General features: G+C 51.2%; 1 protein-coding gene across 1 annotated transcript in view; it reads left to right on the top strand.

Moving 5' to 3' along the window:
• The window catches only part of IGSF9B (immunoglobulin superfamily member 9B), a 164,567-nt gene that overhangs the window by 125,668 nt on the left and 24,242 nt on the right, over window positions 1-14,657 (top strand). The window contains exons 8-14 of the mRNA XM_061550827.1: window positions 1,872-2,014; window positions 3,941-4,081; window positions 5,015-5,131; window positions 7,251-7,398; window positions 9,591-9,702; window positions 10,864-11,039; window positions 12,091-12,338. Coding sequence (XP_061406811.1) covers window positions 1,872-2,014; window positions 3,941-4,081; window positions 5,015-5,131; window positions 7,251-7,398; window positions 9,591-9,702; window positions 10,864-11,039; window positions 12,091-12,338 — 1,085 coding nt within the window. The remainder of the gene's footprint in view (window positions 1-1,871; window positions 2,015-3,940; window positions 4,082-5,014; window positions 5,132-7,250; window positions 7,399-9,590; window positions 9,703-10,863; window positions 11,040-12,090; window positions 12,339-14,657) is intronic.

Raw genomic sequence — 14,657 nt, 5'->3', positions numbered from 1 at the left:
ACGTAGATTAGACAGTGGACGCTTGTTATTGGCGTCATCCTAACCGTTCCGAAGAGTGAGTTGGGGCTTGGCGGCCAGGACGTGTCATGGTTAGAAGGGGTGATGGACCACGGTCGAGAATAATACCAGAGTCACAGGCAAGGAATGGATCTCGCCTGTTGAGAGGAGGTGCTGTGTGGAATAATGAGAGGTTGGTGGTGGCTTGGAAGGCCTTTATAAATCCAGCAGTGGATTGATCACGCGTGTATGTATGTAGACTTTCTTTCGCACCATACGTAGCCAACCATGCTAATCAGAGGTATGGGGGAAGGATGACAAATCATCATGGCTGATGATGATGATAATGACGATAGCACAACCCTTCTGTGTAAACAGCGGGCTGCACACGAGTGTGTGCAGCGTATCTAGTGGGCCGGTTCCCGTGGGCAGCGAAAAAGTTGTGGCCATGGCCTGCTGCATAAAACCTCCTCATGGGCCGCCTTTGGCCTGAGGGTGTTCGTGTTTGATGCCCCCTCCTCCAGACCCTAAAGCAAACTCATTCAATGAGTGGTACAACACTGACTTGGCACGTCATGAAAATTTCGCCTCGGAAAAAATGGGGATGTAATTGACACTAAATTACTGCTGTGGTGCAAAGGACATTGTTCACGACTGGGCTGCTCCCTACTGCTCCCGTGTGGACGTGCCCTCCATAGACTGTGTCCTCCATGGGCTGTATCCTCCGCGAGCCGTGCTCACCATTAGCTGTGCCCTCCAGGAGTCGTGCGTGTACGCCATACAGCTCCGAGGGGCACGCAGCGCGACGCCGCAGCACTTGCGTCCCCAGTGCATGCGCGGATGGCTGCCACACCAGGTGTTGTCACCATTTCTGAGGTGCAATGAGAGGGGGGAAACTCTATACAACCCTTTGTCGTGAGTGGTGTGTTTGTTAACGTTCTATGAAGAGTTAAAGATCTCCTAGGACAGCAGCTGCTGCCTCCTCGCCAAGAGGATGATCCTGGGAAATCCAGGGCAGGTGGTGAGCCCTACAAGACAGAGACCAATGCTCATTGTAGGAATGCATTTCAGATTTAACCAGCGTGGATGTTTAAAGACAATTCTAGATATCTTTGGGATGTTGGAGCAATGACGGTGCGGACTGGTTGAACGTGTCTTCGTGCTAGCAATGGCAACATCACACGATGCCACTTGGTGAAAAAAGCACGGAAGTGACATCATGAAGGTGACATAGCTTCCTGTGAAGTCATGTTTTTGGATCAATCCGAAAATATAAAATAAAAATTCGGATCCGAAATTTGGTATCCAAAGAGGATAATTTTTTTTTATTTTGGATTATTCCCAAAATGGGTAACACATCTCAAGTTTGATTCGGGAATCATTGTTGTGGTTGGGCCACGTGATGATCCGCTAAGTAGAAGAACAAATATCAAAACCAAATGCTACCAGAGAATGTTTTTGTCTGCATGTTCACCATGAGTATATGTGGTTAATGCAGTTTCAGTTTGGTGTTTCAACATCTTAACACCTGTTTTATTGCCAAAAAGGGTAAAGCCTATTCTTATGCACCAAGCATCTTCAGCAAAGTTCAGGAAGTCAGCATAAAAAAAATGATAATCTGGCTACCCGAGTTCGATTCCTGCTCATGATCAACACCAGTGACGATTATCTGAACCAGTCCTGGACCTTGGCTAGGTTAACTCAACTTCAAACGAGTACCTTGCGCAGTGTGTAAAACCATCATCACTGGGAAGACCAAGCCGGACGGTTTTGGTGAGGGCCACCCACCCCTCTCGTGTGCTGCTCGCTAACAGCACTTGCCCCAACAGTCTGTTAAGGCTACACGGGGGGGATATTTGTCTTTTTTCTCACAGACCCGGCGCGGGTGGTGGGCATGCCGGCGGTGACGTACGTGCCCATTGGCCTGGCCGGCTTCGTGCGCTGCCCCGCGGACGCAGTGCCCCCCGTGTTGCGTATCGACTGGAAACGGGACGGCCGACCTCTTGACCTGCAAGCGGTGAGCCCCCCCCCCACACCCTTCCCCCCCCCCACACCCTTCCCCCCCCACACCCTTCCCCCCCCACACCCTTCCCCCCCCCCACACCCTTCCCCCCCCCCACACCCTTCCCCCCCCCCCACACCCTTCCCCCCCCCCACACCCTTCCCCCCCCCACACCCTTCCCCCCCCACACCCTTCCCCCCCCCCACACCCTTCCCCCCCCCACACCCTTCCCCCCCCCACACCCTTCCCCCCCCCCACACCCTTCCCCCCCCCCACACCCTTCCCCCCCCCACACCCTTCCCCCCCCACACCCTTCCCCCCCCCACACCCTTCCCCCCCCCCCACACCCTTCCCCCCCCCACACCCTTCCCCCCCCCCACACCCTTCCCCCCCCCCACACCCTTCCCCCCCCCCACACCCTTCCCCCCCCCCCACACCCTTCCCCCCCCCACACCCTTCCCCCCCCCCACACCCTTCCCCCCCCCACACCCTTCCCCCCCCCACACCCTTCCCCCCCCCACACCCTTCCCCCCCCCCACACCCTTCCCCCCCCCACACCCTTCCCCCCCCCACACCCTTCCCCCCCCCCACACCCTTCCCCCTCACCCCTCCCCCCACACCCTTCCCCCCCCCCACACCCTTCCCCCCCCCCACACCCTTCCCCCCCCCCCCACACCCTTCCCCCCCCCCACACCCTTCCCCCCCCCCCACACCCTTCCCCCCCCCCCACACCCTTCCCCCCCCACACCCTTCCCCCCCCACACCCTTCCCCCCCACACCCTTCCCCCCCCCCACACCCTTCCCCCCCCCACACCCTTCCCCCCCCCCACACCCTTCCCCCCCCCCCACACCCTTCCCCCCCCCACACCCTTCCCCCCCCCACACCCTTCCCCCCCCCCCCACACCCTTCCCCCCCCCCACACCCTTCCCCCCCCCACACCCTTCCCCCCCCACACCCTTTCCCCCCCCCACACCCTTCCCCCCCCCACACCCTTCCCCCCCCCCACACCCTTCCCCCCCCCCACACCCTTCCCCCCCCCCACACCCTTCCCCCCCCCACACCCTTCCCCCCCCCACACCCTTCCCCCCCCCACACCCTTCCCCCCCCCCACACCCTTCCCCCCCCCCACACCCTTCCCCCCCCCACCCTTCCCCCCCCCACACCCTTCCCCCCCCCCACACCTTCCCCCCCCCACACCCTTCCCCCCCCCACACCCTTCCCCCCCCCCACAACCCTTCCCCCCCCCCCACACCCTTCCCCCCCCCCACACCCTTCCCCCCCCCCACACCCTTCCCCCCCCCCACACCCTTCCCCCCCCCCCACACCCTTCCCCCCCCCCCACACCCTTCCCCCCCCCACACCCTTCCCCCCCCCCTATCCCCTCCCTCCTCTCACCCCACTGTGCTTCTCCACAATGGCTGCCGTTTCCTATTCCCCCATGCACGTTTTAGAAGAGGCGTTCCGCCATGTGAATGTCGGCTCACTGCAATGGCGATTGAAAACCACAGAGGAAAAAAAAACTAATAAAAAGTATTAAAATACATTTCCTGTAACAAAAGTTCGCTTGGACGAAATCCATTTGACAAACCGTTTAAAGTCAAATGAAGTTACGGCAATGACTGCACTGGTATGTAGACAGAGAAGGACATGAGTCAAACACAAGCGCATGTGAAGGTGTCGCACAGCAGCGCCGACTAGTGATGTAGGTGGGAAAGGCGTCGAGGGTGCTCGTGAAGTGACGGACTTCTCAGGATTAGGAGGAATTCGCGGGGCGTGGGGGGGGAGAATCCCGAGGTGAGATTCCTTGGACGCCCCATGGTGTCATGGGGCGTCCAAGGTCCCGAGGGAGTGGCGTGACGGCTCTGGGTAAGTGATGGGCGTTGAGTGTCGACGCCAAGCACGCCGTGTTTTCCTCCTGCCCCACCGCCCCCCGCCGGCAGATGCCGGGGTGGTCCCAGCGGGCAGACGGGGCGCTGGTGATCCCCGAGGTGAGCAAGGCGGCGCTGGGCTCCTACAGTTGCACCCCGTACAACGCCTACGGCAGCGTGGGGGAGTCAGCCAGCACCCAGCTCATACTCAAGGTGGGGCGCATCGCCACGGGGACTTTCGCTTGTCCACAGAAAAGGTAAAGGCGCAGCCCTGGCGACGTCATGCCACTGCTGGCGCACAGGCCATCTGCTTGAGGTAGCTCTGGACGTCCTCTCCGGCCGGCATTTTTTTTTGGTGGGAGAGCGCGCCGATCGACCAGCTGTGGTGGTGAACTCATTCTCACAGCTGGGTGGACAGAGCCTGTGGTAGGGGAGGGGGGCATTTAAGAAACTTGCCCGTTAATTACAAGTACTGCGCCGGGAGATTGCACCGGAGCGCTCGAGGCATTGCCAACCATTACGGGACGCTTCCTCTGTGTGTGTGGCCAGGTGGGGCTCGGCAGTAGAGCCGGCGGCTCACAAGCAGAAGTGTGCAAGTTCAAACCCTGATTGGGGGTCGATGGAATAAGTACCACTTTGTGGGGAGGTCAGTAGTGGTTGTCTCGGTGGCGAGATGTCAACTACCTCGCCTTGTATGCAGGTGGTCATGAGTTCGGTCTCGACCCTGATGGCTGCTGTATATTTGGAGTTTGCGTGTTCTCCCCGTGGTCGCGTGGATTTTTCTCTGTGTCTTCCGGTTTTTCCTTCCACATTTAGAATCAACGTGTGTTTCGAGTATTTGGCTGCTATAAATTTCCACGTGATAAGCCATTTTGTTGAGCTATGATTTGTGAAAGCCAGGTCACTTCTGAAAAAGAGCGACATAGCTCAGTTGGCCTTACCTGGTAAAATAAAATAAAATATTTTAAAGTTTCATTTTTTATAGACTCACCGCCACCACAGGAACGAGGAAATTTTCACCGCGGACTTCAGGGCTATCAGTGGGAGATGAGCGCCGCTTCAACGACGCTCGTTAAAGCCGGAGTTTGCTCTGACTCTCGATTTGCGTGCGCGTGCCCACGCGTGTCTGCGTGTGTGCGTGCCAAGCCTCCACCATACTTTACGCTGGTACCGGCGCGGGAATACAAGCAGGAGGTGGGGCGTGAGCTGCGCATCCCCTGCTCGGCGGTTGGGGACCCACCCCCCTCCTACTCCTGGAGGCAGGTGAGCAGCAGCAGCAGCAGGAGCACCGGCGCCAAGAGCAGCGGCACCAGTGCCAGCAGCGCTCCCCATGGCGGCGCCACTGTGGGCTCACTACTCGGGTTGTTCATGGACAGCGACATGCCGATTTACGTCGTTTCGCATATTCATTGTCGCTTTATTAGTACAGCCCGTTCTCTCCTATAATGCTGCGTGTGTACTTTTCATAACGCGAATTGAATATAACGAGATGTATGTTTAAGGAGCACATATTTTTACGATGCGGATGCGAATTGGATATAACGCATTTGAGCGAAGGGAATTACGTCGCGTAATTAAGAATAAGCGATCGTACGGCTGCCTCGGTGTAGCATCGCACAAGGCGGGATGCTGCTGGATGCTTCTATCCACGCACCTCAGTCTTTGTTCGGCCTGCGTACGCATCTCCCGTGTTATTGCTGACTGCTTTACCCTATATTATATATTATTCATCATAACGCGATTTTTCCATATCGCGGCATTTTTCAGGAATGCAACAACTACTGCGTTATAGGAGAACAGACTGTGTACCACTACCTGATTGTCATCGCCTCAACCCACCTCCGTTTAGCACGGTTGGCTACGTACAGTGCGAGAAGAAGTTTAACATACATACACACTGACGTCGCTGACACCATCACCCGTCCTTTCTGGTATCCGTCTTCTCCGGCCTTCGCCTCCACCTACCCTGTACACGAGCTACTTCGCATTGCGCGTAAAGAAGTGTACTGTACCGTAGATTACAATATATTATTTACGTACGGTATTTTGGTGATTTTTTTATTGTACCCTGGAAAATTTGTGTTAAAGTTTACTGCTGTACCCTGAGCACGGAGTTTTCAGTAATGTAATGTAACATTGTGGATACATGTAGGATGAATATGCGTGCATTAACGGACAGCGTCACCACAATGAGTAGGTTGGCAGGTTACGTGCAGTGGGGTAAAGTGTGGGTACATCGACCCCGGCCTGGCCAGCGGTGACAGAGTAGGTCGAGTACCTTCGCGAGGGTGGGAAACATTTGGAGACGTTTTAATTTCGAGCCTTGGCCCATGATGGCATCTGGAGGTTGTCAAGGGTGCTCGATGAAGGTCAGATGTCAGCCTTTGAACTTAAAAAAGGTTCCTTTTGCATTATATTCTCCCCAAGAACTGAAGGTTTATAATTTATAACTTTGTTTGTATCTGAGAGTTCTGAAAGGTGGTGACAACTCCAATAGTGTGGGAAGGTCACCTCCAGTACCAGCTACACTCTATACAGAGCCTAATCACACTCGTATTCTGTATTGTTCTTTATTGTCTTGTAAATGGATGTATACATTTGAATTGAGCCTGTAACATTTCAACACATTCAAGACACAAAGTGCTGCACTGCATGTACAATTATCCCTCAGTCTTTTCCAGACCACGAGTTCAAGAGCACTGAATGTCTTACCGCTTTGTCATCATTTCAAAGATTTGAGAAAATGTGGCCATTCCATCAACAGGCGGCAGCAGTAGTGAGGGAACGACCCGATGGTAGAGCGGTTCTATCCTCATTTGGACTCATCGGTCCCGTGGTAAGAGATGTTCACTCCTGCCACATGCATCTGGGAGCCCTACATTTGTAGAGGGACCCGGTGAGCACTGCCAGAAGGCAACAATGTTTTCGTCTGCATAATTTTCAGATTGAATTCAACACATTCTCTTTTCCCTTTGAGACTGGAGGGTTATTGACGAATGTGTTGAGTTTTTGTTCCTCACGCTTGTGCACCATTGCCGCACGATCTGTCCTTCGAGTGGCCTCCCGTGCGTGTGCATGCGCTCGTGCGCGGTGCGCGATGAACTTGGCGACCCGAGTTTGATTCCCGCTCACGACCAACACCAGTGACGATTACCTGCACCGGTCCTGTGCCTCCCCTAGGTCGACTCAGCCTCAAATGAGTGCCTGGTGCAGTGTGTAAAACATCGCCACTGGGGAGACAAAGGCGGCCGGGCATGATGCTGGCCACCCACCCCCCTCGTGTTCTATGCCGGTCTTCATCGGTGCTGCTCGCTCACAGAATTTACCCCAACAGTCTGTAAAGGCTACACGGGGGGGGGGATCTTGGTCTTTGTGCGTGCAGGAGGGCCACCTGCTGCCCCAGCAGCCCCCGGCACGTGACGGCACGCTCTACATCCGGGCACTGCACAAGGAGGACTCGGGCCGCTGGGCCTGCGTGGCTTCAAACGTGGTGACCAGCATCAGCGCCGACACGTACCTCTACGTCACCGGTACGGCGGACGGAGACCGGTTCGATCCTTCGTGTTGGGATGTTGAGAGATGCACCCTGGGTAATTGCCTTGAGAGTACGGCGAGAGGAGCACATGGGTTGGAGGCCGCGCGGGTTCACAACAACATCCGAAGCGTCGAACAGGCTTGGGCAGGACGCGTCCCTAGTAGGTCAGATGTGGGCGAAGGTCAAGGAATGGAATGCATTTGAGACGGCGTCCACCGTGCGGATGGAGAAAACAATTTTAATGTTTAATACAATGTATAAGGCAATATATAGTATCGTAATTGTATAGTGAATATACAGCAGTGTGATATACAGTAGGGTGGATAGAATAATACATAGTGTAATATTACACTATGTATTATTCTAAGGTATAGGGTGGTGTATAGTAATACAGTATATAATTTAATGTTGGGTTTGTCTATGGCAGCATATAGTATGGGGCAGAGGTGTGGACTCGAGTCATGTGACTTGGACTCGAGTCAGACTCGAGTCATGAATTTGATGACTTCAGACTCGACTTGGACTTGCATAACAATGACTTTGTCCCACCTCTGAGGTGTGGACTCGAGTCATGTGACTTGGACTCGAGTCAGACTCGAGTCATGAATTTGATGACTTCAGACTCGACTTGGACTTGCATAACAATGACTTTGTCCCACCTCTGGTATGGGGTAGACCCGTGTGATGTAAGGGAAAAAAGTTTAGCTGGAAGCATATTATATTTTTTGCGACATAGAATTGTAATGTATTACTTACTGTTAGCAGCTCAGCTTATTGGAGAGTATATTTAGTATACTGATGATACTATGTAGTTTATACTTTCGTTTTTTACGTGGTTGTTTAGTTACTGCAGTAACATACTATTAACATTCCTTCCCTTTATTAATGCTACCCCTATCCCCTCCCTTTGATGCTGCTAATCCTGCATAATGCACGGGCATAATATGACTTTGAAAACCCCCCGCCCACCTCCTATGCATTTCACAAGTAGTACTAATCACATACCTGCATTTCCCATAAATATGCTAAATTCCTCTTGATATGCAAATTATTTTGTCAAGGCGCCCTTCCCCCCTTCCAACCCAGCTTAAATATACGCTCCAAGCGTGGTGGTGTTTCATTCAGACGCTGTCTCCCCGACAGACCTGATCTTCACCTGAGGACGGCTGCTTGCGTTGTGGCGAAACGTCGTGAGAATTATTTTATTATGTTTTATTTTTATTATTTAATTACTTCCCTTCTACGTGACTTTACCGAAAGAACCAAGAAGACACAAAAAGTGCTCGCCGCAAATGAATCACACTACCTTGCTGATCTCGTCAAGGAACATAAACCATCATGCGAACTCCAGTCATCCTCGCAGCAGCTTTTGGCTGGCCATTGAACAAAGATGGTCACCGCATCACACGCTTTCAGATGCGCTTCTGCGGCCGTCTGGAACGCTCTTCCTTTCAACATTAGTAAGCCACTGGAGCTATGCACTTTCAAATCTAAATGGAAAACTAATTTTTTGAGAAGTTATTTTAGTATTTAGTTTGGTGTCCTTCCCTCGCACCTCCGATCAGCACGATTGGCTATGTACAGTGTGAAAGAAGTTCAACATACACAAATACTACATACAACATCAATGGTTAATACTTCATATAGTGGCAAAAAGTATAAAAAAACAAAAACCTAGACTATTTTTTTTATTTTATCAGGTAAGGCCCACTGAGATGTATAGCTATTTTTCAGAAGCGACATGTCCATAAATGACAGCTAAACGAAGTGGCTTATCATGCGGAAATTTATACCAGCCAAATACTCTAAATGCATGTTTCTAAATGTGGAGGGAAAAACCGGAGGACCCCGAGAAAAATTCACGCGAACACGGGGAGAACATGCAAACTCGAAATATGCAGGCGTCAGGATTGGGATCGAACCCACGACCTCCTGTATTCCAGGCGAGGTAGTTCACACCTCGCCACAACAATACAAACGGACACACGATCGAACAGAACAGCTCTGCACGTAAGGCAGCAGGTACACGTGAACTCAAACGATGACGAAAACCACCGCCACTGGCCACTCGAGAACGGTGCCCGGACGGGGGGGGGGTGTGTGTGCACGTCGCGTGCGAGCTTTGTCCCCCGCCCACCACCCCCCCTCCCCGTGATGGAGCCTGCGGTGCCCCCCTCCCCCGTGCAGGCACCACGCCCCACTCGGCGCGCGACCTCCACGCCTCTTCCGCCCTCGACTCGGCCAATCTGTCGTGGGCCCCGGGCTACGACGGTGGATATGCCCAGCACTTCACCGTCTGGTACCTTCATCCACTCTGGCCGATGGGTTTAAGAAACCCCCCTTCCCACCCCTCCCCCCGCTTTATATTGTCGTTGAAGTTTCTATGTTAACATTGTTTTTAGAAATATATGTGTATGAAGCAATATGTTTCATGGCGGTGTATTAATAGGATTTGCATTCCAGAGGTCGCCGGTTAGATCTCCCGTAAGGGTGTCAGTACGGAATGACAGTGCGGTAAGGGGATTTATTTTAGTTCTTAAGAACGATACGATATAACGGTATGAGATTGTTTTCATCAGGTAGGGTACGAAAGTACGGTATATTGTACTCTCTTCATACACCAACTCAGTTAATCAGTTAATTTCTGATAATGATTCGTAATTTCAAGATAGGATCAAACATGTTCACGGGATATTTGTTTAGTTATTTTAAGAGTAAGGAGCTTTCTACAAACAAATTAATCATGCAAAACGATCAACTATGAATTTGCTTGTCGTTTATCCCTTATTTTCTAAGCTTTTTTTTCCTTAAGTACGATGTAAGGTTTGGAATTACAGAACACAATTTCAACTGCCTGGTGGGGTACAGAAACATGTTTTTAAGGTACGGTATGAAATTACTGTTCGATATTTTACCTTACCATACTGCCACCGTGGTTTCCTGGTGCGGCACTTGTAAAACTGGGCACGTTTTTGAACTCTGCCTCTCGACTAATTGTGGCGTAACTCATCTGCGGCCGTCTGGCCATTTATCGCCATCTGGTCAGCTTGGAAGAAGAGGCCAAATAGCCTCTGGAGTGGCTCTGTTAAGCTCCCTCCAGTGGAGGCTCTTCTACCTGGAGTGGCATGAGTACGCAATTGCCTTGGTCGATCCAGCAGTGTTCGTGGGTAAACCACAAATAGTCAGGTCCAGGTGTGGTGGGGTAAAGTGGGGGGTACTCCCACGTCTTCCGAGATGTATCCTGCAGCATAGAAGAGGTTGGCCACGTGCCCCCGAGAGAGGGGGCTCCACAGAGCTCCCTGTAGTGGCTCTTCCGCCAGCACGGCCACGGGGGAGGCAGTTGTGGGGCTGCCCCTTGCTACCATTTGCACACCGTCTGCGTGCCCACGCGGGCGTGGTTTATGTGAAAGGAGGGGTTCTGCGCCACGTTGTTTGGTGGGGGGGGGACGTGTGCCGCCAGGGTGAAGCGGCTCGACCGACGGCCGTCCTACTGGGACCCGCTGCCGGTGCCTGCTGCTCACTCGGAGATCACCGTGGGCGACCTGGAGCCCGGAAAGTTCTACCAGTTCAGCGTGCTGGCGCACAACCAGATGGGCAGCGGGCCCTTCAGTTCCATCCTCACCGTCCGCACGCAGTGTGAGCTCCTCTCACGCCGCCCACGTGGCGGCCGGTGTCGCGCGCCGAGATTGCGAGTCGCGGCCTGGCTCTGGCTCAGCTTCTATCACGGCTCGGCCCGGGCCTTGAGCCGCTCGGCTGTTGCCAAAGATGCACGAGCGGGCTGGCTCAGCCGTGGCTTGGCCTCAGGCTCAGGAATCCCGGGCGTGGCTGGGAACATGCTCCGAGCCGGCTCAAGTGAAGCGTGGATTTTGAGCCGTGGCTCACTTGAGTATAGAGCCGAGCTTGAGCCGTGCCGAGGCTAAGCAAGTAAGCAAGCATACGTGTTTTCGGCAGTGGTGCATGGCTCGTTGGGGGCTCTTTCGAGAGATTTAGACAAGTTGTAGCTAAATTAAATGCCGACAAAAATACATATTTAGTGAAATATGGGAGATATAGACAGGAGGCAGAGATGAGATATATATTTGTTTACCGTTTTTAGGTAGAAGGAGAATAATAAAATAATAAAAATAAAACATAATAAAATCTCACGACGTGCTGGCTCAGCCGTGGCTTGGTTTATTTTTATTATTTTATTATTTTCCTTCTACGTGACTTTACCGAAAGAACCAAGAAGATGAACCCTTGCATTCACGAAAGCTTTACATCGTTTTTAGGTAATTATCTTGACATGAAATGAAGATGTAGAACCTTTGAATCGTATCCCTTCTCAATGCGCGAGCCCTCGTACAACACCGATGCAGCTGCTGTGATGCCACAATCAGCCTCGCGATTTTCCGTGTTTTGCTTATTGTAATTTTACTAATCACTCAGCCTAGTGCATTATGCGAAAACCGTCGATAGTTTAAAATGATCACAATGCACTTCTTCAGGAATGTTTTACTTTTTTTTGTGCACCGTGCATGAGGTTTTGTGCTTGTTCATACACACTAGACTAGTTTTAGGTTGGCCATGAGTTTAGTGTACATTTTAATTTTAGCTCATGTCACTTTACTCACCCTTGTGACAGAGCCGGGCAGGTTTCTTAAATCCTTGTGTGCATGCGCGCACGCGCGCGTCTTTCCTTCGCCAGCCCCGTACGCCACGACGGCCGAGCCGCACGTGCGCGCGGGATTCAACTCGGCCACGCTGCCTCCTCCGCGGTGCCTCACCGCCAACCAGACGGAGAGCGCCCTGCTGCTCGCGTGGCTACCGCCACTCAACCAGAGCGAGGCAGCCTTCAACTACAGCGTGGAGTCGCGACACCGCTGGGCGGGCTGGGAGGAGGTGGAGACCGTGGCCGGGTCGCACACCCAGGTGGAGCTGCGCGGGCTGCTCAAGGTAACCGCCCCACGTCTCTCGCTTGTTCCGTTCCCGTTTGCGGGTTGGTGCCGGGAGGGGGAGGGCGGGGGGGGGGGGGGGTGGAGGGGGGGCAGTGGCAGGGGGCAGGGGGAGGGTCACACCATTAACGTTTGCCGTGGCTCGGAATCTGACTCGGGTCGCCAGGTTTGTAGTGCTGCAAGCTAACCAGTGTGCCGCTGCTCCACGTTTATAAAATGTTGAAATTATGGCTAAATGTACTCCCTCATTAGCATGGTTGGCTATGTACGGTGCAAAGAAGTTCAACATACCTATCCATTGCTGAATGAAGGCCTCCCTATGCCGTCACCATCCCTCAACGTCCTGGGATGCTACTGTTCATCTCGCTCGTGTGTAAGGAGCTGATTTCAAAGTTCCATCTCCTTCGTGGTCGTCCTCTTCGCCATTTTTAAATCCTTTATATTAAGTTCACTTGCTTGCTTGCTTGCTTGCGCGCTTACGACCGTGCAAATCTTTCGGTCGTTTTTAACCCACTTCCCGTGATCCAATCGAGCTGACATTTTGCACACAGACTCGTTGTGCGTGACAATTTATTTTCGTGAAATTTTTTTTCCAAAATTTTCCACTTTTTAGGGAAAAAATGTTTTCACTAACACAATCATATATTTTTCCTAAACACAGACAATTATTCAAGAATACAACAAAAATGTACAATATAAACAATCATACAAAAACTTAAAACCTTATAATCCTTATATACGACTTTCCTTATATTTAATTTAAAATACCAATGTGACAAAAATTAAACAGAAATGAATAATAAAATAAAACCGATGCCACGCATATAAAGGATTTATAGTGAAAAACTTTGTTTTTACGGGTTAATTTTTTCTCCTTTGGCTGCCAATCCATCGGTAGCCTCGTCCAATCGGCCATCCACACTGCTCAAGATGTGTTCCATTGTAGAGAATGTTAACACTATCCACAACAACGCTCTGTGGTTATCTTGTGGCGTGTACTACGTGGACCCTTGTTTCGAACGGAGACCCTTCGGAACGGGTGCTTGCCCACAAACATTGGGCAGTTCACCAACATTGACTCAAGCAAGCCTGACTAAACTAAACAGTTTTTAGTTTACCAGGTAAGGCCCACTGAGCTATATCAGGGCCGTATTATCTAATATACTGTCCCTAGGGCCTATATAGCAAGGATAGGCACAGTGTATATACAAAGAGGCAGAGTCATGTCAATGTCTTTTTTTCATAAGGTGAAAGAAATGAACACCGGCGAGCTTTTTTTCATTTCTAAAATTACCAAATAACATCTTCAAATGGTGTTTGTCTCACAATCTCAATCTCAATAGAGAACAGTGCAAAGGCAGACTGTGGCGTTGTTGCCCTATGGTTGATCGGAGACAGTTTTTCTTTTCATCGGCTTTAGCTTCGAAAAAGAACACTACCCTTCACATTTCATCCCCACCACGGCAAGATGCAGCCTGAGAGCAATGTCAACATTGGAAAGTAGCTGATAAGCTTGTCAGATATTTGGGCTTGGAGCACATCTGCCATACAAATGCTGCAGGAACAACAGGAATTCATCAGTGAATGATTTTCACATTGTGTAACAAAAAAAATGTTGTTCCTGGGTAATAAGTGTTATTTCCTAATTGCTTATTCCTCAAAAGTACAGAAAATAGTTATTATTCCCCACCAACTTTTCTTTTGGGACCAGGACAGTGATATTTTGAAATTGAACTATTTTCAATGAAAAAACGTGTGCATTTGTGTCTTTCGTTCACGTAAAGTCCTGGTCACAAAAGCAAAGTTTGTGAGGAATAATAGCCATTTTCTATATTTTTTAGGCATAAGCAATGAAAAAAACACTTAGTACCCAGGAACAAAAATTGTGTTACATTGTGAATTTTTCAAGATCTGGCAGTGGTCTATTGACAAGGAAAATGAATCGATTATTCAATCTGGCACATGCATTTTGCCATTTTTCTATCTCCACAATAAGTTGATCCACGATGTGACAGAAGCATTGGATACAGAATCTGTCACTTGGATTGTACGCACTGAAATCAGTGCCAGCAAATTGTTTCTTCTTTCGTGCACGGCTCTCTTTATAGCCAGATGTTGAGAGACCTCTGTCCACTGTTTCAAATTCCTTAAGCCTGTCACATCGTTTGTCTAAAAAGTGGTGCAAAAGTGCATCACAATGGTGCACAAGTCAATCCCAGCCTCCTGCAGACCTTTGTTTACAATGTTTGTCTTTGCAAAACATTTCAAATGGTAATAAACATGGGCAGTACCAACTGTAGAAAGTTTTACTGAAGGCCTA

This window comes from Lethenteron reissneri, chromosome 13, assembly GCF_015708825.2.
Source record: "Lethenteron reissneri isolate LAM-NWPU_2019-01 chromosome 13, ASM1570882v1, whole genome shotgun sequence".
In the NCBI taxonomy this organism is placed as follows: domain Eukaryota; kingdom Metazoa; phylum Chordata; class Hyperoartia; order Petromyzontiformes; family Petromyzontidae; genus Lethenteron; species Lethenteron reissneri.
This window is presented reverse-complemented; position numbering and strand designations above follow the sequence as displayed.